The sequence below is a fragment of the Bombus huntii genome, chromosome 15 (assembly GCF_024542735.1).
Source record: "Bombus huntii isolate Logan2020A chromosome 15, iyBomHunt1.1, whole genome shotgun sequence".
NCBI lineage: Eukaryota > Metazoa > Arthropoda > Insecta > Hymenoptera > Apidae > Bombus > Bombus huntii.
This window is the reverse complement of record NC_066252.1, coordinates 6,977,462-7,002,880: the sequence shown is the minus strand read 5'-3', so window position 1 is coordinate 7,002,880 and position 25,419 is coordinate 6,977,462. Positions and strand designations below refer to the sequence as shown.

At 37.6% G+C, this 25,419-nt stretch overlaps 1 protein-coding gene across 5 annotated transcripts in view; it reads left to right on the top strand.

Annotated features, from left to right (window-relative positions):
* The window catches only part of LOC126873614 (GAS2-like protein pickled eggs), an 88,034-nt gene that overhangs the window by 31,923 nt on the left and 30,692 nt on the right, over positions 1-25,419 (top strand). For 2 of the 5 annotated variants that reach the window (XM_050634659.1, XM_050634661.1), the window contains exon 3: positions 9,952-10,476. In XM_050634659.1, coding sequence (XP_050490616.1) covers positions 9,952-10,476 — 525 coding nt within the window. Of the gene's footprint in view, positions 1-582; positions 644-1,330; positions 1,404-8,915; positions 9,146-9,951; positions 10,477-25,419 lie in introns of those variants that run through there. The other 3 variants (XM_050634663.1, XM_050634662.1, XM_050634664.1) reach the window with 3 other exon arrangements.

Genomic DNA, 25,419 nt, shown 5'->3' with positions numbered 1-25,419 from the left:
TATAGAAAACCTGTTTGTCCCATTTATCTCACCATCCACTGGTACAGTCATTTGCCGATCTTTTTATCTGTAATTTTTATAGAAGACACCTGCAAACCTAATCTCAATCATACAACGAACTTGAAAGTCATTCCTTTTTCACCAGACTATCCCATAATCGTATGAATTCAAATTCGAATACAATATCAAGATCTTTTGACTATCAATCAAACCATCAATGATACGTGCAAACCTAACCTCGACCATATAGAACACTCTAAATGTATTTCTTTTCTACAAAGCAATTCTCCCTTCTTGTAACGTGGAATTCACATTCCAAACTCTTCTGTATCATCGATCAAACCACCAACGATATCTACAAACCTAACCTAACCTAAGCTAACCTAACCTAACCTCGCCTAACCTCACCTATCACGACTGGACGCTAACTCAATTAACTCTCGAACGCGGCGGTTCTTGGAACGCGTTCGGCTCGTCGAGATGAATCAAACTTGTTGGCAGTCGGTCGGTATCGCGTCATAAATATCTATTTACCAATGGGTATTGGTTTCTCCGTAATGTATTGCGGTGTTCGACTGGTTGAAGGCAGTTTTCCCACAGTGTACCGGCCGTCGCGGAATAATCCACATCAGCTGGCTATTAAGTAATTGAGCGTACAATTGGCTGCGCAAAATAATCCGTAACGTAATTAATGGCTACATATTTATTGGAGATAGTGTATCGTGACCTCTTGTTGGATAAGCGTGACGAGATAATTATGTTTAAAAAATTAAGTCCACACGTGTACCAGCTGCGTATGCATAGGTGCGCGCGACGATATACCAGTCATAGAAAATTGCGCAGCAGTTGCACATGTTCTAGCTGTCTCTCTACAGTTTCGATTACGTTTGTCTCGTTCATTAAATTCTGTTATTATCGTGGAAAATTGCACGCAAGCTAGAATTATCTAGGTTAGATGGCTCTTCATAGAAATTATTTTTAAAAGTTTTACGATAGATCGATGATGAGTGTTAAGATTAAGCTTGATTGCTTTCGATATAAAGTACTTTTAACAATACTATAATAGATGAATCATTGGAAGATACGCGTTTTTAGATATGGGAGAAACTACGGGTGTTAAGCGATTATGTATCGTAACCTATTGTTGTTAGCGATTAGATCGATCGAGTTCCTGTTATTCAATAAAATTGATTAGTAATTGCTATATTCCATATTTTTTCAATGGAGAAAGATAAACAGAGAAATGTGCGTGGAGATTCATTTTGAAGAATCTTTTCTTTGATTTTTTAATATATAATATACGATATATATTTATTTATCTTATCAAGATAGGAGTCTCCACATAAGGCTGGTTTCAAAGTGTGCCACGAACAACACTGATAATGTATCTATTAAAAACTTCTGTAAGTGTTTGAATACTTTCACAGACTACTGTATAATTTCACAGTAGCGATTAACCACTTGTGCATCCAATTCCTAATCCCGTTGCGATACTCGAATTTTTATGTTTCAATCCTGCTCTTACCTCGGTAAACATAGACATTTTTCAACGCGTCAAGAAAATATTTAACGTAAAATTGAACGAAAAATAACGTACATCGATAACAATCTCTTCATAATTTATCGAAAATCGAGATATTGCCTGACGTTAGAGAGACGCAACCGGGCCGGAAACGATCAAAACGTAATTAATCTCGAGTCGAAGAATTTTGCATCGAAATTCCTAATTCCGGGTCGAAGTGAAAGGAAAATGGAAGTTGGCGGAGAGGATTCGCTCCAAAACGCAAATAACGAGCCTGCCATATAATAAGCACGGCTTTCGACCGTGAAAGAATAGCTTGTAGTTTCTACAACGGGCCAGGGAAAATCTTGTAACGGTAGAACGAGTTAAAAAGCGGATGTTTTCTATTCTTAAGGGGCACGGTGTTTCCTATTTTCACCCATAGACTCGTCTACTTTACAGGAATGCTTGCTTTTCCGACTCTCCTTTTCCCATGCATAAAAACTACCAATTAAAGTTGGCCATTGTGCGACCAGTTATTTCTCGTGCGCGCTAACAACGACAAAAACGGAAGAGGTTCTTCTCGTCGACTTCCGTGACACGCGAAAAAACCATGCAGATGATTCACGACACGAGTGTCAGCCACAAATTACAGTATGCAACGTGAAAGTTCCAATATTTATCGTCTTTGAGTAGGAGGGATACGCGAATCGAGACTTTTTTGAAGTATAGTTGCCTCGAAGTCGATTAGTGTTTTCCTCATCTTTAGGCTATGTTCCTTTTTTCTTAAGATTCTTCGTCATTAGAATTTTTGACATTATTTATTACCAAGTTTATTATTAATTGGTTAGAAAGCTTGTTTTTCCTTACTCGTCTTTTTTTTTTTTAGATATAAGTCTGATATTGATTCACTGTTCGATTTATCCTATAACAAACTAAATTTCCTTTTGATTTTGTATCATTTCTTCGTATGAGCTATTGATCTGCGTGAGTAATACAAACGAGCAAAATGGATGGAAAAACGGGAGAGGAAAATCCGTACGATCAACGTGGGGGTCGAAGAAAGAAGCGGATATAATCGAGAGACTTTTGCGGGATTGAAAATTATTTAACAACTTTGCAATTAGGAATTACCGATTGTTTTACAATTTTTCGACCAGGACTCAAAAATCATCCAACTAATTTCGTAATTAGATTATGAGCCTATACTTGATAACCTGATTAACGAAGGTTACCTTGAAATATCCACGCGAAAAATATTTTACAGATTCCTAGAAATCGATCATTATTTACAAACGAGGATTACCGTAAAACCTGTTGACTATAGAACGAAGGAGAAAAGACAGAAAGAAGAAAGACGATTAATGAACACAAAAGAAGACAAGAGACCATAAATAACCCAATAGAAGGAAAACGAGAACAAAATTGAAAGATGAACGAAAAGAGGAAGATCGGACGATCGGTACGGGGTCGAGAGAGGTCGCTTCCTCTTCGCAGCGACAGCGTTCGTGTTTGCGACGAGCAAATAAACGAAACCGCGGCGCGTTACGCTTTTCTCCGTGGCATTACGGTTAACGATGCCGCGCGCGCTTCTCTCCCCTGCGATCGTACGTTGCGCGTCTCTCGCGAGGCTCCGCTCTAATTTACGATGTTGAATGTGTACCAGCCATTTTCATTAAGCGCGTTTGCCCACACCGTCGGCGCGGCCCAGACGATACCATGTCAGAACATGAGTAGAAGAAGGGGGGGGAGGGGGTCAAAGGCCACATAATGTGACATCCTGCCGTCAAACTCTCATCTGCTCGGTTATATTACCATATGTGGCGTTTCTCTCCTTTTCTACTCTCTTGCACGCTACTCTTCCTCTCCTACGAACCAGTGACTCTCATTTTCACAACCCCTTGTCACGTTTTCAGATACAACGATAGTGGAAAGCGAGTACAGATATCGAAGGCAAGACATTTATTCGAAAATTGTTGCATATAGTGTCACGAAAAATTCGCGATAAAAAAAGGAAGAGCTGAGCAATAGCTTAACTTGACTGTTCTTTTGTATTTCATATTAAAAATTAATATTCAAGTATTGAAATAATTGTTCAAGTCGCGGCCAAGACTGTATCGAATGCTCGCAGTTTTTATATGTTGAGTTTGTGGGAGTTGAGGGGCAAGGAGAGGATCCTAAGTGTCCTATGCAATGGGGGAAATTTGGTGTTGGGCCATGTGCGAAGGTAAGGTCAAAGACTGAAGGTTCATTGTCAGGTAGTGTGAAATGACGTGGATTTGGGTATGGTTGTTGTCACAATAGCGTGGTCGTAGAAAAAGGTCTATAACTTAAAGGTATCATATTGGGTTGGCAATTAAGTGATTATCACCTAATGACAAAATCCGCAATCGCTTAGTTGCCAACCCAATAGTACTTGCCCAGAGTAGCAGAGAATGGTCTGATCAACGTGGAATCTGGAAGCAATTCTTTCGATGTAAAATCGACTGTTATTTTTCAGTGGCGTTATCGCGAATTCGAGCGAACATGGTAAACGAATGGTACCTTTTATTTGTATTAGTTCGAGGTTGTAAACTCGACGTTCAACGTGATGCGAAGAGAACCACGCTAATAAAGAATAAAAGTCGATTTTACATGGAAAGGATTCATTTTCGTACGTACGTTGTTTGAACATTTCTTGTTCCTCTTAGCGAGTATTATAACCCTTTATTTTATGGGCCCTTTTTTACGACCACTGTGTAGACAGTCGGGTAGGAATGAAATTTTGTTAAATATATGGCTTGTTTACGCAAGAATGTAAATATTAATTTCAATCATTTTCTAAATAATCTATATATTACGAGGGTGAATAGGTAATAAATAAAGCTTAAGTATATAACGCTACAGATGAGATGTGGGACGATGTGGGTACAGTGTGGAGGGACGAGTGTCTATAAAGAACATTGTAAACTAAGTCTATTCTATGACCCCATGGGGAAATGGGATTACAAATACCCATCTATCTATACGGCACTGTTACTAAATTAAATACAAAATTTATTCATTATTCAAAAATAAAATTAATTCATAAAATTGTTCCATTACTCATTTCATATTAAATTCACTTAAATCTAAAAGATATTCATATGGTAAATTGAAAAAATTTGAGAAAGTTGTCATGTAGGAATGCAAATTAAATGGTAAAAAGACGTAAATAAGAATCTGTAGATAGGTCAATATTCCACGAATTTTATTTTTGAAAGGTATATACTCGCTTTTGAATCTCACTGTATTCCAATGACATTCCACATATTTTACGTACAGTCTTATATAATTGATACTTCGAACACTCTGCTAGTATGACGTTTGTGTCTATACTTGAGTCCTTTTAAGTCTCTTGGAGACTTACGGTTATACGGTTATGTTGATAGATTTAATTGAAGACCTTTGTAGTTAGATTGGTTGATCAAGATAATAAAGTTCATTCTTCGACATCTTGAAAAATTCGAATCTTTCAATTTACTCTTTTTTAGTTTTCTAAAACTGAAGAATTTGGTCATTCACATTTTATAATATAATTATGACGATTGAGAAAATTAATCGATGCATATTGAAGAATTTAGGGCAACTGGATCGTTGTAGACGTTGGAAGGGTTCGTATCTAGTAGTGGCGCGCACGTGGAGCCCATAAGGCGATGGTATGCGAGCGGTTCCACGGCTGGAGCCGTTCAACACTCGTAAAAATTCTATGTAACAGCATCCGGTCGGCCGTCCCGGCTCGATACCTCCCCGGGGATAATATAGAGATTAGGCGAACGTGTCAACGGCCTAACCAGCCGTTGTTTCGTTCGCCTTCGCGTCTGGAAATCCTGCGAATGCGACAAGAGTGGGCACAATCGTTTTTGTCACGCTCCATACTAGTCGAAATTGATTGGTTTTATCGTTCGGTCGAGAATTTTTTAATTGACGATTGTGGTTACAGTTAAATAGCATGAAAAATGTTGTCTTCGTTTAAATTGAATTGTAACTCTTCACGAACCGAAACGTTTGCACCGAATAAGTTGCGCATTTAAAAAAAAAATATATTTTTTAGAAATATTTTAAAGAATAAAATTTGAGCAAATTTTAAATAGGTTGCGCGACACTTGAAATTGCTATATTTTGTAATTTCTCGACTACGATGAAATGTTTGGAAATTGTTTGTGCAAGTTTCTACAGTGAAATTGGGTTGCTTTCGACACGAAGAACGGAGCGACTGGGTCACAGATCGATTCTACGTCGCCGATTTCGGAAATTTGCCGTTCAGGTGAACATTCGGAAATTAATTCGAGAAACAGTTATGTCCTATTCCGATTTCCAGTTAGCCGTCGCTTCTATCGCCCCGTCTCTAGCATTTCGCGGATGTTTGACTTTGGTTTTGGTAATGCGACGCGCTCCGAACCTCGTCTGACGTCAATACAATTTATTTAGGAATACCATTAACGATGAAGACTAGAAATCCTATGTACATTAATCGAATTTATGTATTAAAATCGTCATAATCCATTTGGTAATAACGATAATTATGTTTCAATACGATTAATTATAAGATACGTTTCAATCTTTGAAATTCCTGAGAATTTCGTAACACTGAATTCATCTCTGAACTATGACAAAAATTCGAAGCTTTGAATTCATATATCCATTAAAAAAATTTCTCTTTTTAAATTTAGTTTTTGGCATTTTGACGAACTTAGTACTCGGAATTCAGTCTTCGAAGCTTCTACAAATTTTTCAAACTTCAATTTCACTCTCTAAAATTGTACGAAATTCGGTACATTGAATTAATCCCTCGAATTTTCAAAATATGTTTCATCTTCGGAAACTGTATCTAAAGTACAGCAAAATTTGTCAACTTTCTCAAGTTCCGATGATTTGAACAGAAATCTTTTAACAAAAGGAATGCTAGCAATTATCTTAGGAAAAGAAGAAATATTTGTTCTTTGAGCGAACTGAACAAGACTGGAATATCTACGTAAGACTAGAAAACAAAGAGGATTCTTAAATTGGTTCGAAGAAAGGCTGTTAGACTTGGGTTCTATGCTACCGTCGGGAATTATTGAAATTCATGGTAGCGTATCGTGGCAGGAAATGAAGAATTACGGAACAATCGATCAGCGTCTGCCAGTTGACCTCTTTAACTGCTTTATCAAGTCGCCTGTAGTCGGATTAACAACGACGGTGCCGGCAGATACGCGGTATGAATGGTACGAGAAGTTTGCTCAATAGAAAACGATCGCTTCTGTGTAATTGAGTTTTGAAATGCTCTAATTGCATAACTACCAACTTGATAGGTCGCTTCTGTTCTCAGAAATTCGATCTTATTTTATTTTATTCCTCGAAATATTAGACAACATTTAGGAAATCAATCTCATTTTCAGAATTTCTTAACGTAGGTGAAATCGTCTCTTGTCGTTAAATAAAACAGCAAAGTGTATGAATATTATTATATTTGTAATATCTTTTCTCGAAGAAACTTCTTGATAAATATTATAAAAGGAGTATTTTTAAAAGGAAACTTTTTCACAAAATGAAACCTAAAATTGTTTTTTATTGTCGATAAAACATAGAAAGTGTACACGTGAATATCATTATATTTCTAATATTTTTCTTGAAAAAACTTCTTCACAAATCGTTCCCTTCTTTCCTTAAACGAGAAGCGAAAGAAATATTTAAAGAAGAAAGATTATGCTTAAGATAATCAACATTTCGTAAGGAAATTGAAATTCTCATTGACGAGTTAAGCGAAATTTTATTTCACAGTTTCGTCTCTCCGAATTTTAATGTTCTATTCAAAATCGAACTTGACCTCTGAAAAATCGATTTAACTCTGGTTAGAGAAATTTTCTCGTATAAATGAAATTTAGTTTACTAAATTACATGCCAGAATTGGTAGCTTTAAAATCGCGAACAGCGAGCATGTGGTACGGTGAAAGTGAGATGAGAAGGCATTAATCCGCGTAACATTGACCTCGTGAGCCCTCGGAATTAGGCAAACAGACAACGCTCGAGAATAAAAAGCAAAAAGAATCGACGCGTCCAAAAATATCGCAAGATATTTCGCAAAAATTTCGCAAGCTACGATTAATTAACTCACTGTCGTACCGCGATCTATTCCTTTCTTTCTTTTGCCTCTCGATAGAAATAAGACGAATAATACCGAGTGTACCTTCTGTTGCGGTGGAAACCGCATCTGTCGATAGAAGTTTCGTTTTATTGTAGACCGAGTATAAAGTTACTTGTAGTCGATACGTTAATGGAAATCTCTAGCGATACTGGATATTTTCTGGCCACTGTTGACCTTTCTAGCGAATATTTCTTCTTTTTTTTATTTGTTTTATTAAGCCAACTTGTTTTATTAAGAAGTTGATAGAGATTGAAGATAGAACAGGCGACGCTCGTGCACTGAAATGGACTATGATCACAAGAGGGGAGGATGATATTTGAGTTGATAACGCAAATCTTTCGTTTGACTCATATTTCAAATATTTCACGCACTTGACTTGGTTTCACTGCTATGAATTTGATTTACATCGAACGTTAATGTAATTTCGTTTGATAGTTTTATTTTATTTCAAGTATTATTTCAAGTATTTATTTTATTTCAAGTATTTATTTTATTTCAAGTATTTCTTGCGTGTATTCTTTGACGAATTTCGAATTTAATCGAGAATATTCGAGTATCGAAATTTCGTTTCTATTTCGATTGAAATTTAATTCCACTTTAGATCTTTTGTCAGCGCGATCCTTTGTGCATCGGCAATTCAATCATAAAGAATTCAGTGCTCACTGTGGCTGGCGAGTTCTTCGTATCGATAGTTATAGCACTGAGAATAAGGGCGATCATTGTTTCCCGCTGAACGGGAGACTTTGAAACGCGATTTCTTTCTTTAGACATGCGGCTGACGCGCCAGGCTGATAAGAAAGGATCGGGAAATGGTTGGATCGATGATTGATTAACAGGAAATTAACAAAGTATACTGGATGCCTTGCTACAGGCAGGGTTTGAGAATTATGAGCAATTCCGTTGTTACAACGAGAATTGACTCTAAATTTAAATGGAAGTTGAGATTCAGATTAAAATTCGAATGGAAGTTGGTGTTGTATCGAGCGGTCTAATGATTCGCGATTTTACGTCTTGATAAGTCGTTTCATTTTTAATCAACATAGAGAAATGAAAAATAGAGAAAAGGGCGTATATAACAGGTCGTCTGATTGTAACAGGCGCACTACTCGATATTAAACGATAGACCACGCAGCAAAACCTGTTATTAGACGTAAGCTCATTTACATCATCTCGATATCCAATTATCAGCCGGTTACTTAAGCAGCTCATAGTCGATGATAAAATCGTATACGTCTTATGAATACATGGACGCTACATCGTGCAGAAGTTGAAGATTCCACGGTGCCTTGTACAATATTTATCGCTCGCGTGAATGTTAATCGCGGCAGAGAAGAAAGGTGCGCGCTGTTATTAATGGAACAATTAGTTTCACGGGTGTTAAGATGTTATCGCCGGTGTCTGTTTGACTGTTTAAATGAGCGGCAGCGAACGGGCCGCGTTCCTACCGGTGAATGCCAGTCGTGTGGCTCTAGAAGTCAGTAGGAAGGAGAATGAGATAGGTGCGAGCCAACTCTATCATTGTTTGTTCAACCGAGACAGATAATTTGAGTTTAATTTGGATTTGATATAGTGGAATGAATTTTAAATAACTGTTACGAATCGTAGAATTATGTTTGCAGATTATTTTCCTCGTGAAATCGAGCATCGAGTCTGTACAATTAATTGAATTAGTTTCAATGCTTTCAGTGATCGATGGTCAAGTATCTTCTTATAAATGAGATCAACGAACCAAAGAAAACAATTCGTCTAGATTTATTGACGCGTGATAACCACTATTTTGGCAGTTGTCAAACAAAATCAAATCAAGTTAAACACAGACAAACGTACGAAGATTTGACTTAACATTCATTGACTCATCGAAGCGACAAATTCGTCATTCTCACTGTACCAAACGACATCAAACCAAACTACATTCATTAGAGTATCACATTTGCTGATCCATTAAATCAAAGCAATCCAAACTAAACCAAATCAAACACAAAAATTCAACTCGAACCATCACGACTAATCAAGTCGGTATGTTCGCTTCTTTCTTAAATACAATACACTCAAATATACAAATATCCAATCTCTTCCGGCTCATTGGAGTATCACATTTGCCAATTCCATTGAATCAAACCAAACCAAACCAAATCAAACCAAACCAAACCAAACCAAACCAAACCAAGGCAAACCAAGCCAAATTATGTGAAACACAGGAAAATTCAAGTCAAAACCATCGCGATTCTTCGAACCAGTATTATCCAGTACGTTTGTTGCTTCCTCACGCGCCTCTAACCAGTACCGTTTTATCTTCTGTTTGCAGCACGCGAACAACGTACGCAAGTCGGCGGCCGAGTACGTGGCGCGGCGTCAAGCGCGCAAAATCTCGATGACACGATCGATGACCTCGTCGTTGGCGTTACCGATGAGCCAGCTGAGCGACGTGGCCTTCCTGCCGAACGCGAAGGCCGGCACCTTCTTCGCCCGTGACAACGTGTCCAACTTTATCGGCTGGTGCCGCAACAGCCTCGGAATCATCGAGTGTCTGTTATTCGAGACCGATGACCTGATTATGCGCAAGAACGAACGACATGTGATTCTCTGTCTATTGGAGGTCGCCAGGCGGGGCGCGAAATTTGGTATGCTGGCGCCAATGTTGGTACAAATGGAGAGACAAATCGATCGAGAGATCGCAGCGGAGAATAAAGCGGCGAACGGAGCTCATGGAAATAATGGAAACGAGGAGAGCGACGACGACTACGCTGATATGCAACAGGAGGAACCATGTCTCATTTATGGACCCCAGCCGCAGATCGTCACCAATGATCTGAAGAGCCTGGACGAAATGGTGAGTGGTCTTTTGTATCTCGTTATTTGGTATAGAATGCTGTGATTTAGCTTTCTGATGATAATTCGTCTTTCGAAACGTCCCGCGACATAATTTCCAACTCTGCGGACTTTTGTTCGAAGCTGTACCAAGAGATTGTAAAATATGTATATAGATATCGTAAAAATGACTTTAAAAGCAGTTTTTGCTTTCAGGCAATTAATCAAAATTAATCAAAAGGAATTAATCAAAATTTATCATATATAGTATAGTTATTTCGAAAGGAACTTTCGAAGAATTGCTTTTATTAGTAAAAGAAATTGCTTACTTTTTTCTATAATAATAAAAGATTCCTTTCATTTCGATATAATTTTCGATGTAGAATATTAACCACAATATTTTATATTGTTTTTAAGTAACTATAAAAGTAGTCCAATATACGGTCAATTGCTAGCGGACTATGTCTTTATCGATGATTTTATAGACAAAGCGCTGTCTGTTTCAACCCGTGGGATTCCAGAGTCGCAAGTCAGCTTAGGAAACGAACTCGTATTTTTAAAAAGGTGACGCGACTGTAATATTCCCAGACTATGAAAATAACTCGCGCCCTTAGGTCTATCGGAGTGTATTTATGGCGTTGCTCCCCGCTGACCGTGAATATCACGAGATCAGGAATAAGAGAGTGGTTTATTCGTATTCCGGCGTTGAAAGGCGAAAGAAACGCGTGTAATTCACGTTCCATAATTCATCGTTTATCGGTGGCTCTCACAAAATCACATTCCTTTCCCACAAACCCCGCAACAAGTCATCTCTTCCCACAAAGGGAATTCTCTATTCCACGAAAGAGATTTTCTATACGGCAAAATGAAATTCGCCGTCGCGTACAAAATCGAAAATCTCGTCTACGGTCGTTTCACATGGAGTCCCGTTTCCATAATTTTCTCACTCTGTAACCTTGCCAAATCCACGCTAAAACGCATACACGTTCGACAATCGGAAAACAAAAATTCCCAACCTTCGTCAAAGTGTTCTCTAACCAACGCACGTTACGTGCGTTTCAAAGCGCACCGATGTATCGTCGTCGCATGTGGCCCGATAATTTAAAAAAAAAAAAAAAAAAAAAAAAAAAAAAAAAAAAAAAAAAGATAGAAAACAAGAAATCCCTCGCATAAAGCCTTAACCAGTGTACATGTGCGAGGAAACGACGGTTTGAACGTCGCCTTGATAACTCTCTTCCGCTGGCGACTCGCCACTCGTAAATCGTATTAGCATGACACCGGAGCAAAAACCGTCTCGCTTCCAGTTCCACTTGCGTTTTCTATCTCTAAATGGATTAAACGGCCACTAAATCAACCGGCTAAACGCAACGCGTTCGCATCACGTGGGCAGAACAAGCGTAATTGCCCGCCATGCACGTATCGCGAGACCGATTTCGTTTTCGTTGCAATTCGATCGTAAACGGTTGGCGTGTGCTACGTGGGAATCGATCGTTTGGCCCCGACTTGTCCACTTTTCACGCACTCTACCGTCGGTCACGCGTGTTAGAGGTTACCGTACGGCTAGAAGTTCCTCTGAATGGTCGCTAACGGAATTTATAGTCGTATTGTCCGATTCTTGTAACGTTAGAGGCTACTTCCAGACTTTTAGTTAGGCTACATTAATTGAATCCTACGGCTGTGGCCGTTGTTGACTCGAGCTTGTGATTGGCATTATTTTCAGTTGTGCTTTGGTCGCTGGATAACTCGAGGGATTAATTTATGTGAGCTATAAAGTGTACCTCTATAGTTGTATAATGGTACTTGAGACAATAGTTAGAAAAGGGTGTGGTATGTGCCGATGACGGACAAAAGCGATGAAAATGTAATAGTCCAAAAGAATTCAGATTAATGTGTTCGTTTATATCCACTTGGACGATGTCAATCGAAAGCCACGGCAGATTTATATCTTCGCTTTTAGTTCTCCGCTTATCGCTCGCTGTTAGACTCGATGGAAATTGAATTGCAAATTCCATTCATTCTACAAATACCACGTTATATGAGATGCGTAGAGGGAAGAAAGTATCAAGTACAACATGTTTCTCACGATCGCAAGAGTTTCAGAATTTTCTCAAGAGTCGGCCGCGTACTTCTCTCGAAAAATTAAAATAACAAAGCTGTTCCATTTTCCAGCGTTCTTTGTGTAGTTATCCGCGGTATGCGCGTCAAAACACGCTTAGGCATCCGAGGGATTTACCCGGTTGTTGTTTGAACATGGTCGACCCCGGACTTAATGCTTGCGCGTCTACTGAATGGGAAAAGAGCGATCTGCTGATACATGTTCGCAAGAATTCATACACTGGCGCGGCGCCAACAAATCTGACGTTGTGCCTAACGGCTTTCAGGCTCGCAAATAAAGTTTGCGCGCAAGAAAAACTAATCAAAGATCATACGATAAAGTATAAAATTGAATACACGATGCACAGACCTGTAATATCGATCCATTAAGAAGCAAAGTTGCGTTAGCGTAATGTTTCATTTGAAGATGACAGGAAAACGTGTAACGAGGCTATTCTCGTTGTTTTTTTTAATATAAAATGGATTATATAGGAATATTTAGGTTTAGATTCGCGAACTTTTGCGAGAAGCCAGTAGTAAAAATACCTGACAGAAATTCTTATACCGTGGTTACAAAAAGTATTGGCACGCTATTTATTATAACATCTATATGCTAATTAATTGTGTCATTTATGATCGGTAGTTTCATATGATTATAAAAATTTGATACTCTAAAAGCGTAGAGGCTGACGTTTCAAGCTTTATTAGAGGATAAGGATATGTGCCAATATTTTTTTAATCCACTGTATATGTAACAATTTTGATTAGAGGCCAAGATAACGATAACCACAGTAACAAAGAATCATTGAACTCAACGTAACGACAAAGATAAGGTACGTGATACGCGACAGCACTAAATACCAAAAGTAGCAATTTTTTAAAGAACAAAGGATACATTAAATCAAACTGGGTATTATTATGTGACAAAGTGTGCGTATAGGTGTGTCGATAAAAGTTCACTGTACATGAGCGACGTTCACCGTGGAGTTCAAAGACTAACCAAGGGAAAATGTGCGGGAATTCTTGGAGAACCGCGCGGCGATAACGTGTCGCGCTAGTTGGAAATTTCTGCGTCGTGAAATGCCGCGTGCTCGCGCGCACATCGCTGTTGTTTGAGAGTCGGCGCGCGAAAAAAATCGACTAGAAGGTGTTTTCCAACGTGTTTCAGCCGGAACTAACGGCGTCTGGCGGGCTTAATGCGACTGAAAGGCCGCGTGTGCTTTCGAAAGCGACAAGAAACGCTCGTTAATTTGTTCCATCGGAACGAATGCAGCCTAGCGTTTGCTATTTTACCGCGCGAAACTTTTCTTTTCCGTCTGATCTCATCGTTATTCCCAACCAGACTCGATACATCGTTTAGATTCTTAAAGTCTGGAAAGTCGTAGGGTGTGTACAGGAAGTCTCATAAATTTAGTTGCTAACATTCTGTTGAATTTTTCTTGGCAAATTAAGCAATCGAGCGAAATTGACGAATTTCATCGGATTTTATACAGTAAGGTCCATCATTTCTTAATCAACCATCGCTGGTTAAACGCGTGACTTTTGAACGAACCGATTCGAACCCTTTCCAAAATCATGCTGAAATCATCACGATATTTAGCCATACAAAGTGGTAAACTTGTTCGATATTTATCATTGAAAAATCCTTAAATGCAGTCTCTCACAGTGTTGCAACGTTTTCGTTGCAGTCTTGTTGACGTACTGTATAATTTCGAGAATAGAAGAACTCTCCTCCATTCTCCTCCATTAAGTACCTACAATTTATTAAGCGTTCGGCTTATGAACGAACCTATTCACCCTTCTCAAAGCTGTATCGAAGCTACATTTAAAACTACAATCAAAATCATCGCAATATCCATAGAAAGTAGGAAAAACGTTTCTCCTATTTACCATTGGAATATCATTCTTAGCATTCTTTCACAATGTTGCACAGTTTCGCATCTCCACAGCCTAGACTATGTGTAAAGCATATTGACATATCGCTAGACACTTGATTTTTTGACGAACCTATCCACACTTTTCGAAACTGTTCCGAAACTACACGCAAAATTATATCGAAAATCTGTTTCCATAGAAATTTCCAACTTCCATACAAACTAGGAAACGTTTCCTTCATTTACCATTGGAAATCTATTTACAGTAGTCTTTCACAATGTTGCAACGTTTCCCTGGAACCAGCTTACCGTATAAAAAGAATAAAATATAGTCGAAGATTAAAAAACCTTCAAAACTCGTTGTTCTCTTCACACCTCCAACTTCTACCCCCTCCACTACGTATAACTGGTTAGACGCGCGATTTTCAAACGAACCTAAGTCTCTACTCATCTCATCTCACATCTTCAACTTCTATCTCCTTTGGTAACTACGTGTAACCATAAAGTACGAGACTATAAGTGCGCGAATTTTGAACAAACCTATACACGCTTTCCAAAACAATGTTGAAACTATCACGGTATCTGTACCGAGTAGAAAGACTTTTTCGACATTTATCGTTGGAAAACCCTTGAGAGCGTTGTTTCGTAACGTGTTGAAACGTTCCCGTTGGAGTGAGGTCGTCGCGATACCCCGCAAATTTGCATTCGAGAGAATGGCACGCGTGGCGGGAAACGGTTTCTTATGGAAGGATCGTATACGGAATCGCAGCTGCGTGGCTGCTCGTCCAGCTCGCGATTTATCCACGGGCACGTCCGCATGAATACAAACGGGCATTTCTGCGCGGCGCGATGTCAATTCGCGTGCGCGTTCCATAAAGGGCAATTACGAAAGGGAAATCTGTACAGGTCGATCGGTTTCAGCGTCTCGTTCACGTGTTCCTGTTCGCCTGTGCAAGTCGCCTATGGCTAATTAAATTGAAAAAGCCGTGGTGAATAGACGCGATACAGCGGAGGCTTCCCTTTTTCGATGGCGCGGGTGTGTCGCTGGATGGAAATGGATTTTAACGTTCATACTCCGTGTTCCAAGCTATGTAGCTGTACTATGTATGTACAGTGTGTTGGCGCTATTAGTTCCCAGCGTTTCTCAAGTACGTGGAAAGAATGAAAGAGAAAAAGGAGATAGCTACGTATTTACGATAATATTATTTTCGCAAGTGCAAAAGTCCATGTGCATCTTACTTTTCTTCGGTAGAAAACCTTCCCTTTCTTTTTGCATATATCGTTCATGCAAATATATTTTTGCACTTGTGAAAAAAAAATTATTCCGAATGTGTAGTTCATCTTAAACTATTCATCTTTTTCCCCTTTGATTTTTTTCTCGTGCTTATCGTTTACGAGAAAAACGCTGTGAAATAGTAGTGTGGCTACCCTATACATATGAACTTATGTGTTTATTTAATCTCGACCTCGCGGTCAAAATATCGGGCTTGGTTTCCAATTTCTTTTTAATTACCATACACACGTATCTCTGTAACACGTTCTAATCTTTCTACGTTTACCCCTATCCATCCTTTTTAATCCATAATAATCATACAATTAACGCTATACATTTCTTACCCTCTATTAACCCTTCTATTGCACATATCTATTCTTTGATATCCATTCCTCGTCTCTTTTTATTTCTTTCTTTCTTTATTCTGTTTATGTCCCTAAGCCATTCTAATACTTCTCCCACCCTTCTATTCTGCAACATTTTTTCAATACTTATATTTTAATTCTTTCCACGTCTTTGCTCCCATTCTTCCATCTGGTGTTTAACATTCTCCATATTCCTTTGACATATCTCGCGCATTCTCTCTTCTTCTTTCTTTCAATATTTATTCCGTCCGTATTATGAAATTTTGCTCTAACCATAAGACTTTGACCTGTCTCATATACCTCCTTTTGTCAAGTACTGTGGCATATCCGTCTTGCAAATATGCTTGCACGTTTCATCATATTTTGACCCAAGTATCTTATTGTATTGTAATAAACTTTGTTACAAGTATTTTGGTATTTTGAATCGAAGATACGTAATAATTAAATGGAATTTTCGAAAGTTTAAATTTTCGATAGAAATGTGTCATAACTATACGAGGTTGCAGATGTATCGTGAGCGAAAATGAGATGTAAGACATCATCGATAGCTTGTTATTGCCGGATGAAACAAGAGCAAGAACTTTTAATAGTATTAACGGTCGCGTAAACAAGAGTGCTTACGTAACCCCATAATCACTCAGAATGCTGTATGTGTATCGTTTCTACGATGGAATTTTATTCCTCTGTAGACTCGATAATTGGCTATAATTTAAAGCTAACGACTTTATTGATTCGTTAAAGAGTTAAGTGGAAGTGGGAGCGATCGCAAAAAAATTAGCTGCCCCGTTGGATAAATCGTTTAAGTATAAATGATTCACGATCTCGTTTCGAAATGTTATATTCAAACACTCAGACTTGATCTTTGTCGCTTCTCTTTTGTTTTAAGATTTAAATAGAATTAAACATTAGATAGATTATTTCTTAGAGCTAAGATAATATAGAGCTAAGATAACAAATTCATGTTTTCGAGAATATAATTAAGAAAATAGAACCTCGGTAGAAAATTATTTTACTTAGTAAGTATTATAAAAAACACTATACTTTGGATATTTCAATATATATATATATATATAAATTTATACAATTCTGCACTTTCAAATTTCCTATCGATGATTAAAAATCCGCAGTTCAATTATAATATCATTTTTACAATTAATATTATTTTAACGACGCTATTCCCTTAAGATAGAAAATTAATTTATACGACATTTAGAAATTCTAGAAATTCGATCTCATACAATTTATACGAACGATCGCGTCTGGATTTTGCATTTGCATTTGGCATTTGCATTTTGGGTCGACGTTTCGTATACACTGTCTACTTCGAGGGAAACCTGAAACCGTGTTACATTGCCCAAATTGTAAATGCCAAGTGTAAATGTAAAATAGGAGCGCGATGGGTTATCCCAAAAAGCTGATATCAAAGTATCTCATCGTCGTAAAAGTTCGGGATACAAAATTTATATGAAATTGTGTTAAAAAAGCAGCACGTTATCTTTCATAATTATATATTATATACCGATATATTAAAAATATTATAAACAATTTGAATACCATGTTAATGATTCTTAGAGAATATAAAAGACGCGTGTATCATCCGTTCACAAAATTTAGTTCGATCTTATCGAACTGTGTTACGCGAACGTATTCTTAAGTCGTGAATTACGTTGAAGTCAGAATTAAATGCGAAAAACGCCGAGTACTCTAGTGGAGTATCGATTAGGGAAAGGCTGACAAGCGTGCTTGTCTAATCTGAACACGGTAAAACACGCTGCGTTGGTCCTGTTTATGGTGAATCATTGGGACAGCCCAAGCTGGAGTTCTGTGATCACGGAACAACACGTTGGGCTCTTACACTTAGCTAAAAAATTGTGTAATTGTCAAATAGATAGTCATAAATCAAATAAAGTTTAGCGTAGAGAGTGTTTCAATTTGTTCGTCGTAACATTGCTTTAAACATTTTACCGATTTTCTCGTAAAAGTCTTCTTTGTTGATATTTTATCATAATTATTGGGTTAGCAACTAAGTAATTGCGGATTTTGTCAATACCATCTAATGAATAAAATAGTTCCTTATAAATATCTTATTTATTGTTGATTTTAGGCCTCGATGGATATTTTCTTAACAAACATCAATATTTCCTCCATTCATTTGCCTCTGTAATTGAAATGGTAGTTTCTTACGAATATCGTAGTCATATGTGGTATTTAATCAATAATTCTGTATAGTTCGATACAAATAGTGTTTTAGTATTATTTCAAAGAATTGAAAGAACGAAATTATAGAAATCTTCATTCATCTATTGTTACAATTGCAATAGTTCCTCGAATATGACGAATATCTTATTTATGCTTCATCCTTGATCATTATCTTGTCTAAGTCTGGAAACTCTTATCTTTTGAAGTGCCTTATCTAAGGAAAGAACCTGCACTTATCTGACAAGCTAAATTACTATTCTTAGTTTATTGCTATTAGTAAGCTAGAATTATCAACCTATTTGCACTGTGAATTTCGAACAAGTAACCACTTAATTTCTCATATTTCACGTTTAAACACTTAACTGTAGTTTCTGTCATATTCTCTTCGTTTCCTACACAAAAATTCCTCTTTCTTTAAAAAAGTAGATTCTTCTTTAAAGAAGTTCAAGTTTCAAATACCATCGTACGTATATCTTTAAACACATCTTCAAACAAAAATTACAGCTATTTCTTTGAACAAACTTACTAAACTCACTGTCACATTTCAATACTTTTATTCCTTATTCACGAATTCTCCTTCGTTTAAAAGGTGAAAGTTTTGTCAGAAAATCTCCTGTCTCAAAATTTAGATGTCGAATACCATTGTAGTAAATTGAAGTTTTGCTCACTTCCGGTCTAGACGTAGTTTCTTGGTATTCGTGGCTGCCTATGGCGATTCCCATGCTGATAACAAGCATGGTGGCTCGTAGCGAGCTTGCAGGGTGGTTTCTGCTGGCCATGCCAGCCGGAGCTTTGCCTCGCAAGCGCCGAAAGCTCGTATTGATCGCTTTTAGCCCATTTCGTATCAAGTTCAAGCGCAAAGTCCTTAAGTTTCCTACGAAGGACGAAGCTCTCCTTTCTCCTCGAGGATATCGACTGCACAAAGTGGCCCGAGGGTTGCTCGATAGAACGAAAGAAAAGAGAAAGCGTTTTCTCCCTTTCCTCTTCTTAGCTGTTCCTTCGCAAAGGAATAACGATCCTCGTTATTTAATCGCCATTTCCTTATCAAGTTTTAGGTTAAGTGGAAGTTATTGGAAATTTTAGATCGGCCGATTGGCAAAAAGGTTGGCTCCATAGTGCCGTTGAAATTACAATTGTTACTTTTTTTATCATTGTAACTAATTGTTATTTATGTGAAGTTTAAAGATGCGAAGATGGATAGAATGTATGAAATATCCAAAGCAGAATAGTTATTGTAATTTTTAGGAAAGTCTGAGTTTATAGTGGTATTATCCTTCATGAGAATATGTTTTATGAAAGATGCTATTTCTCGCAAAATGACGTTTTCCATCTATTCTCATGCAAAATAAGTGCAGAGTGATGTTACAATTTAAGCGGCCATGGAATTAAAGTGACGTTATCTTTATTCTCAGTGATTAGGGTACATGATTTAACTCGAATTCTTGGTCTGGAAAATTTTGGTTTGTTCCACTAAATGGATACTGATCCTTAGAGCAGCCGCGTCATATTATATACAATTATATATAGTTTTCTTTCTTGAAAGAATTCTCTTTTCGCCTCTATTTATTATATTCTTTAGAGAACCGTATTTTAACAGCACATAATACCTACAACCTTATTATTCCAAAAATAGACAGTTTGCCCTGGTTTCTGGCAACTAATGATCCTTCGCTATCATTATAGATGTGTCGAGACTCCGGCTGGTCATTATCTATTCATATATTCGTTAACGATAAAAGCTTGACCGATTTTGAAATCCTCCTCTTATAGAAAAAAACGTTTCATTATCGGAGAGAAAATATTTCCTCGACATTCCCATATTTTTCTGCGGATATTTGGCTTACGCTTCATTTCTGACGATAAGTGAGAACGTGTGCAAGCATACGTGTTGTCGGATACCTGTAGCCTCTCGTTTCCATGTTTTTTAATACGTTTCCGTAAATATTTGCTCTCGTCGATGTTCAACACATTTTTTCCTTCACTAACAAATTCGGATGTGCACTAAAATGCGTGAATGGAAGGCAATGAAATATAGTAGCGTGGTACTTTAATAAAACGAACGTTATTCTGTTAGAGTGTTAAAATCATCGAGCTTTAATGTGTACCTAAATATAATTACGTACATAGTGGCAGGTGAAAAAGAGTTCAGAAGATAAACGGTAGGAAAATGTTCATTTTCATTTTCATTTTACGTAACCGAATTATATTTGACGAGAGATTTTTTATAAAAAAATGTCAATATAACGTCGATCGATAATTTTACAAAAATTACTGATTTTCTTGTAACATCGTTCAATTTTTTCATTTCCTTCCGCTAAATAATTATAATCGAAGCGACATGATGAAAATAGATAATATAATAATAGATATACGTATTATAATAATATATTCTTGCTTCAATAAAATTTAGTATTATTTTTGTCGAAAGCATATGTTTAGTAGTTATAAAAGTAGAAACTAATTCGAAACTATCGTAACTTCATTGATAAAAATCGTTCTACGATATTCCGCTGTCTTTTGATTGTACACTACTTATGAAACTTTCTATAGGTACATGTATGTCGAACGTTTACAAATATGACTGGCGAAAATTATATAAACATACATTGCACGCTACAAGACGACAGTTTGAAAACGTTATCGTACAGGAAACGACGGATCGTGTTCACATAATTGATTGATTCATAACATAACCTCTCAATGTGTACAACTACTTCATTTGCTCGTCAAACATACAAAGATTTCCCGTCTACAATTTTCTAAATATAATGAAATAGCAAGAATGCCGTTCCGAGTAGCCGTTGTTAACAATGACGAATCCGACTTTTCCGAAAATTCGTATGATTCATTTGGAGCATATCTTCCATGGCGTCTAAAGTTAGCGGCCATGCTCTATGTTAGTATATCTTTGCACGTTTTATCGTAAATACGAATCGTATTTGCTGTGCTTAGTCACCGAAAAAAAAGAGCTAATGTTTTCACCGAAATCCTTGCGTATTATTACGCGTCGCACTCGTTCCGAGTACTTGAAATTGCCATTTATCGTTCCCATCTAATTAAGAGTTTAAGCGATATCGATTTAACGCGAGTAACGAGTCCTGGAATAATCTGCAAGTCCAGAAATTCTTGGCTAACTTTGACGCGATGAAATGTAGCTACATTGAAGTTTACTTGTAAGTACTTAGAGTTGAGAAACTGGTCTAGTAACTTTCAATTCTCACCCATAATTCGGAAGACTGTAATTATTATTCGTTCGACATATATTTCTATATGAAATGTATTCTGTACGATTCGTGCTATTTTTGTATCTTCCACATGTGCATAAAAAACCGCGATCTACTGATTTACTAAAGCAGCATAATATGCAAATTTCAACAGAGAACATTTTCTGAACGCCGAGGTAACGTAACCTCAAAATTCCCTAGATTAGTTCAATAATCACCAAGCAACCACAAATCACAGCTCCCCATCAATCGAACAACAGTCGTGAAAAGCAATTCTCACGCAATCTGAAAAAGCCCCGTGGATGGTCGAGTGGTCGGCGTATTCGCAATATGGAGGCGAATCTAGGTCGTTCGCGCTAACCCATGCCCAAGGCGGCGAGCGCTCTCGTCATTGCTGGCCGTTAATTACTCCGGCGAAGCAAGGGGACGGTTCGTGACACGATCGAGAGAAGAAATTGAAGAATTCTTTCCCTCCTCTATTCTCTCTACTCCATTTTCCTTCTTCTTCTTCGACATTTACTTGTTCTTTCTCCCGTTCGTTTAACATAACCTATCACGATGAGGCGAAAAGAGGAAGAAATAAGTACGAGAGGAGCTTCGTAATGTCGAAGCTGCGTTCTTTCGATTATCTTTCACTCAAACGTATTTTTCCGATATTACGTACCATCTCGAATGAAACAATTGTTTTTGGTATGCATTATGATTTCTCGTTTCGATCGTGTGTTAAACATCTTATTAAAATACTAGAAACTTGTTTTGTTGGTCAAACTGTAAAAATTCAGAAGAAATTTTAATGTACAGGGTATTTCATAAAATGAGCCAGTTTAGAAGTCGCTATGGAACACAAAATCAATGAGAAAAGTTCATACAAGCATATGTCGTACCCTATTTCAAAGTTATAGTCACTTTTGTGTTACGATAATCCACGAGGGCTTATCTTCATAGAAGGTGCTCGAAATAACCATCCTCTATTTCTATGCAAACCTATAGTCGTCGTGTCAAACAATCTTTCGCCATCTTTCAAAAATTGTGTACAAACGAATGATAGCCATTTCGAGCATCTGTGAAGATAAGCAGTTGCTTACAGAGATTATCGAGACACATAAGTGGCTATAACTTTGAAAAAAGGTCAGGTAGAAGACACGTTTACATGAACTTTTTTCACTGCAATTCTGTGTTCCCTGTCCATTCCTGAAGCATGTCCCACGTGTTAGGGAACAGATAGTGTAACAGAGAAATCATCTTGATTTGTTCAATTGTTTATTAAAATAATGTGACCAACAAGTGCGCTAAGGGACACGAAAGCCATCCCGAGCTAGCAGAGATGATAGAAAGTTTCGTAAAGGACGATATAAAAGTGGTACGAAACGGAAGAAACAATAAGCTCGTATTTCGTTAAAAAGAAGGTAAAAGAAGAAAATGAAGAAACATGTACGCGTCCCCTTTGATCCCGCTAGCCTGTCCACGAGAAACTACCATAAATAGCATTGAAGTCTCGAGTCCAGGCGTGTTAGTTATTACGTGCAATTAGCCCGAGATAGCGCGGAGAGAAAAGGCTACCGAGCCGTGCAAGGTCTGGCTGCGGTCTGAGTCTTAGCTAATCCAGTGTTTATCGGCGACTTTCAACCAGCCAGAGACACACACGTTCGCCGTGCCAGCGTTCGGTTCCCTGGCCTCTGTGCGGCTTGAGTCACGCGGCTGCTTTTCGTTGCACTTTAATGGTGTGTTGTTGGATTTGTTTGTACGTAGATTGTTCAAAGAGGAAGGTATTACCTTTAGATTAGAAAAGTATCGGATTTGGCTTACGGAACTTTGAAAGTTTAGCTTGAGAAGAATAACACAAGTCGTTTTCAGCAGAGAGGATTGCAAATCTTGGTAGTAGATGTTCGTAGATTTTGTCAGATAATACAGCTATAAATCTATTGCCAGATTAGCGAAAGAGTATCCATAGTGAAAGATAATGGATTTTGTCGAGAAGAATAGATGGGCTTATTTTAGCAATAGGGTGTCATATCTTAGCCTCGGATGTTCATAGATTAAAGCTGTAGGCAACTGCTAAGAAGAGAAACGGAGGAAGAAATACCGAGATATTCCACGCTATTTGTATTTAATATTAAATTAAAATTAAAGTTACAGTTCGAATTTGTGAAGTGAAAGAACCATTGTTTATAACACTTTGAATAAAACGGCCTCGATTAGACCATGTTCTCATTACTGAGAAAAAAATACTTAGAAAATACAAGAGATTCATTCATTCAACAAATTTCAACCCCACAAGAATTTTTTGCCACGTTTCGCCCCAGAACCCCGATTCTCGACTTTCCCTCAACGAACACTCGAGTTAAAAGAAAAATCGTGACAGACAAACCGGGTAACCCCCTGTGTCCCGTGTCCCCTCGAGGCTTCACGAGGGTCCTGAAGCGGAATCGACGTGGTTGCCACCTTTCGCGCACCGTTCCATCGACAACATCTAGGTTATTCCAATAAAGTGCACTCGAAGAGCTTCTAAACAGCTTTGATTGCCGACCTGAACCGTGGCATCGAGGGTGCGCTGACCAGAAATCAGATTTCACAGCGTAAGTCGCGATCGTCCACTGGAAAACTGCATCCAGTTCGAAATTTATCGAAACTTCGTCTGTGAAACGAATGATTCGCTTTGCTCTAGCCGAGTGTGAAACGATGTTACGTTGATTGGAATGGTGTTTTTGACGATGGTAGTCACTGGCGTTGCTTTCGTGTGCTTCGTTTATTTTTTCCTCTTTTTGTGTATTTTTAGAAAAATTTTCTCCAAAATTTGCATAAAACTAATTTTATCAGCTGGTCATCAGTCATCGTACCACTATACGCTTGTATTTTATTTTCTGTCTCACTTTACCTCCATTCATATGCTGTGCTACTTCTCTCGTTTTGATTCATAAAGAAATTTATGAATATTTATGAATATTCCGTGGGTTATGAGCGAGAAAAATTTAATGGAAATAGAATTTAAATTTCGTTTTGTGATATCACGTTTTATTTCTCGCCCTACTTTGTATTCATTTCTCACTTTTATTCCACAATGTTTCATCATACTCTTTTAACCATATATTCTTCTTCTATCTTATTCGTTACATCAACCAATTTCTCCATTCTTTATTTCACTTTTCGTTTCAAACATTTCGACAAATTAAATATGCAAAATTGAGTTTCATTGACATTAATCTACGAATAATTTTAATCAAAATTCCATTAAATCTAACGTAAATGGAAGTTGAAAGAATAAATAAATAAATTCGAAAGATACGATTAAAACAACGCGGATCTTGTCAAATCTCTGCGAAAGGGAATCGAATCGACTAAATTGAGAATGTACAGCGTGCAACTTGTGTTCGCGGGGTTCGTCTTCAACCGAACAAGGTTTATCATCATTCGAGGCGACGTCTCAAGAAATGTTTATTCGATTGTTCCGACAGATATTTTTAAGGCTCGGGAGCTTACACGCGCGATTCAATTCGAATCACGATTCGGCCACGATAAAAATGTGATGTGAAATATCTTCTTTATCAAGCGAATGACAGTTCTCAATAAAGGGCGTGACAAATGGCACTTTAGGTTCGCATCATTGAAATTCACCTTTCTCATTGGCTTTCCAATCTCATACGCGATTTAACATACAATGTTTCGATTTCTAAAAAGCGTGCTGATGAGATGGTAATTTATTTTTAGTCAAATTTTTTAAGAATTGTCATTGCTAGCTACTGCTGAATGTTAAACAGAATATGCGAGTACATTGGATGTTATACAGTAGCGTTGAAAAGTAATGGTCCCCTTTTTCTGCCTGGTATTTGCGCTAAAAATATCAAGTAACATGATAAATATATAATTTTAAATAGCAACTGAATATGTATTGAGTTGGCAACTAAGTGATTGCGGATTTTGTTATTACCGCCTAATGAC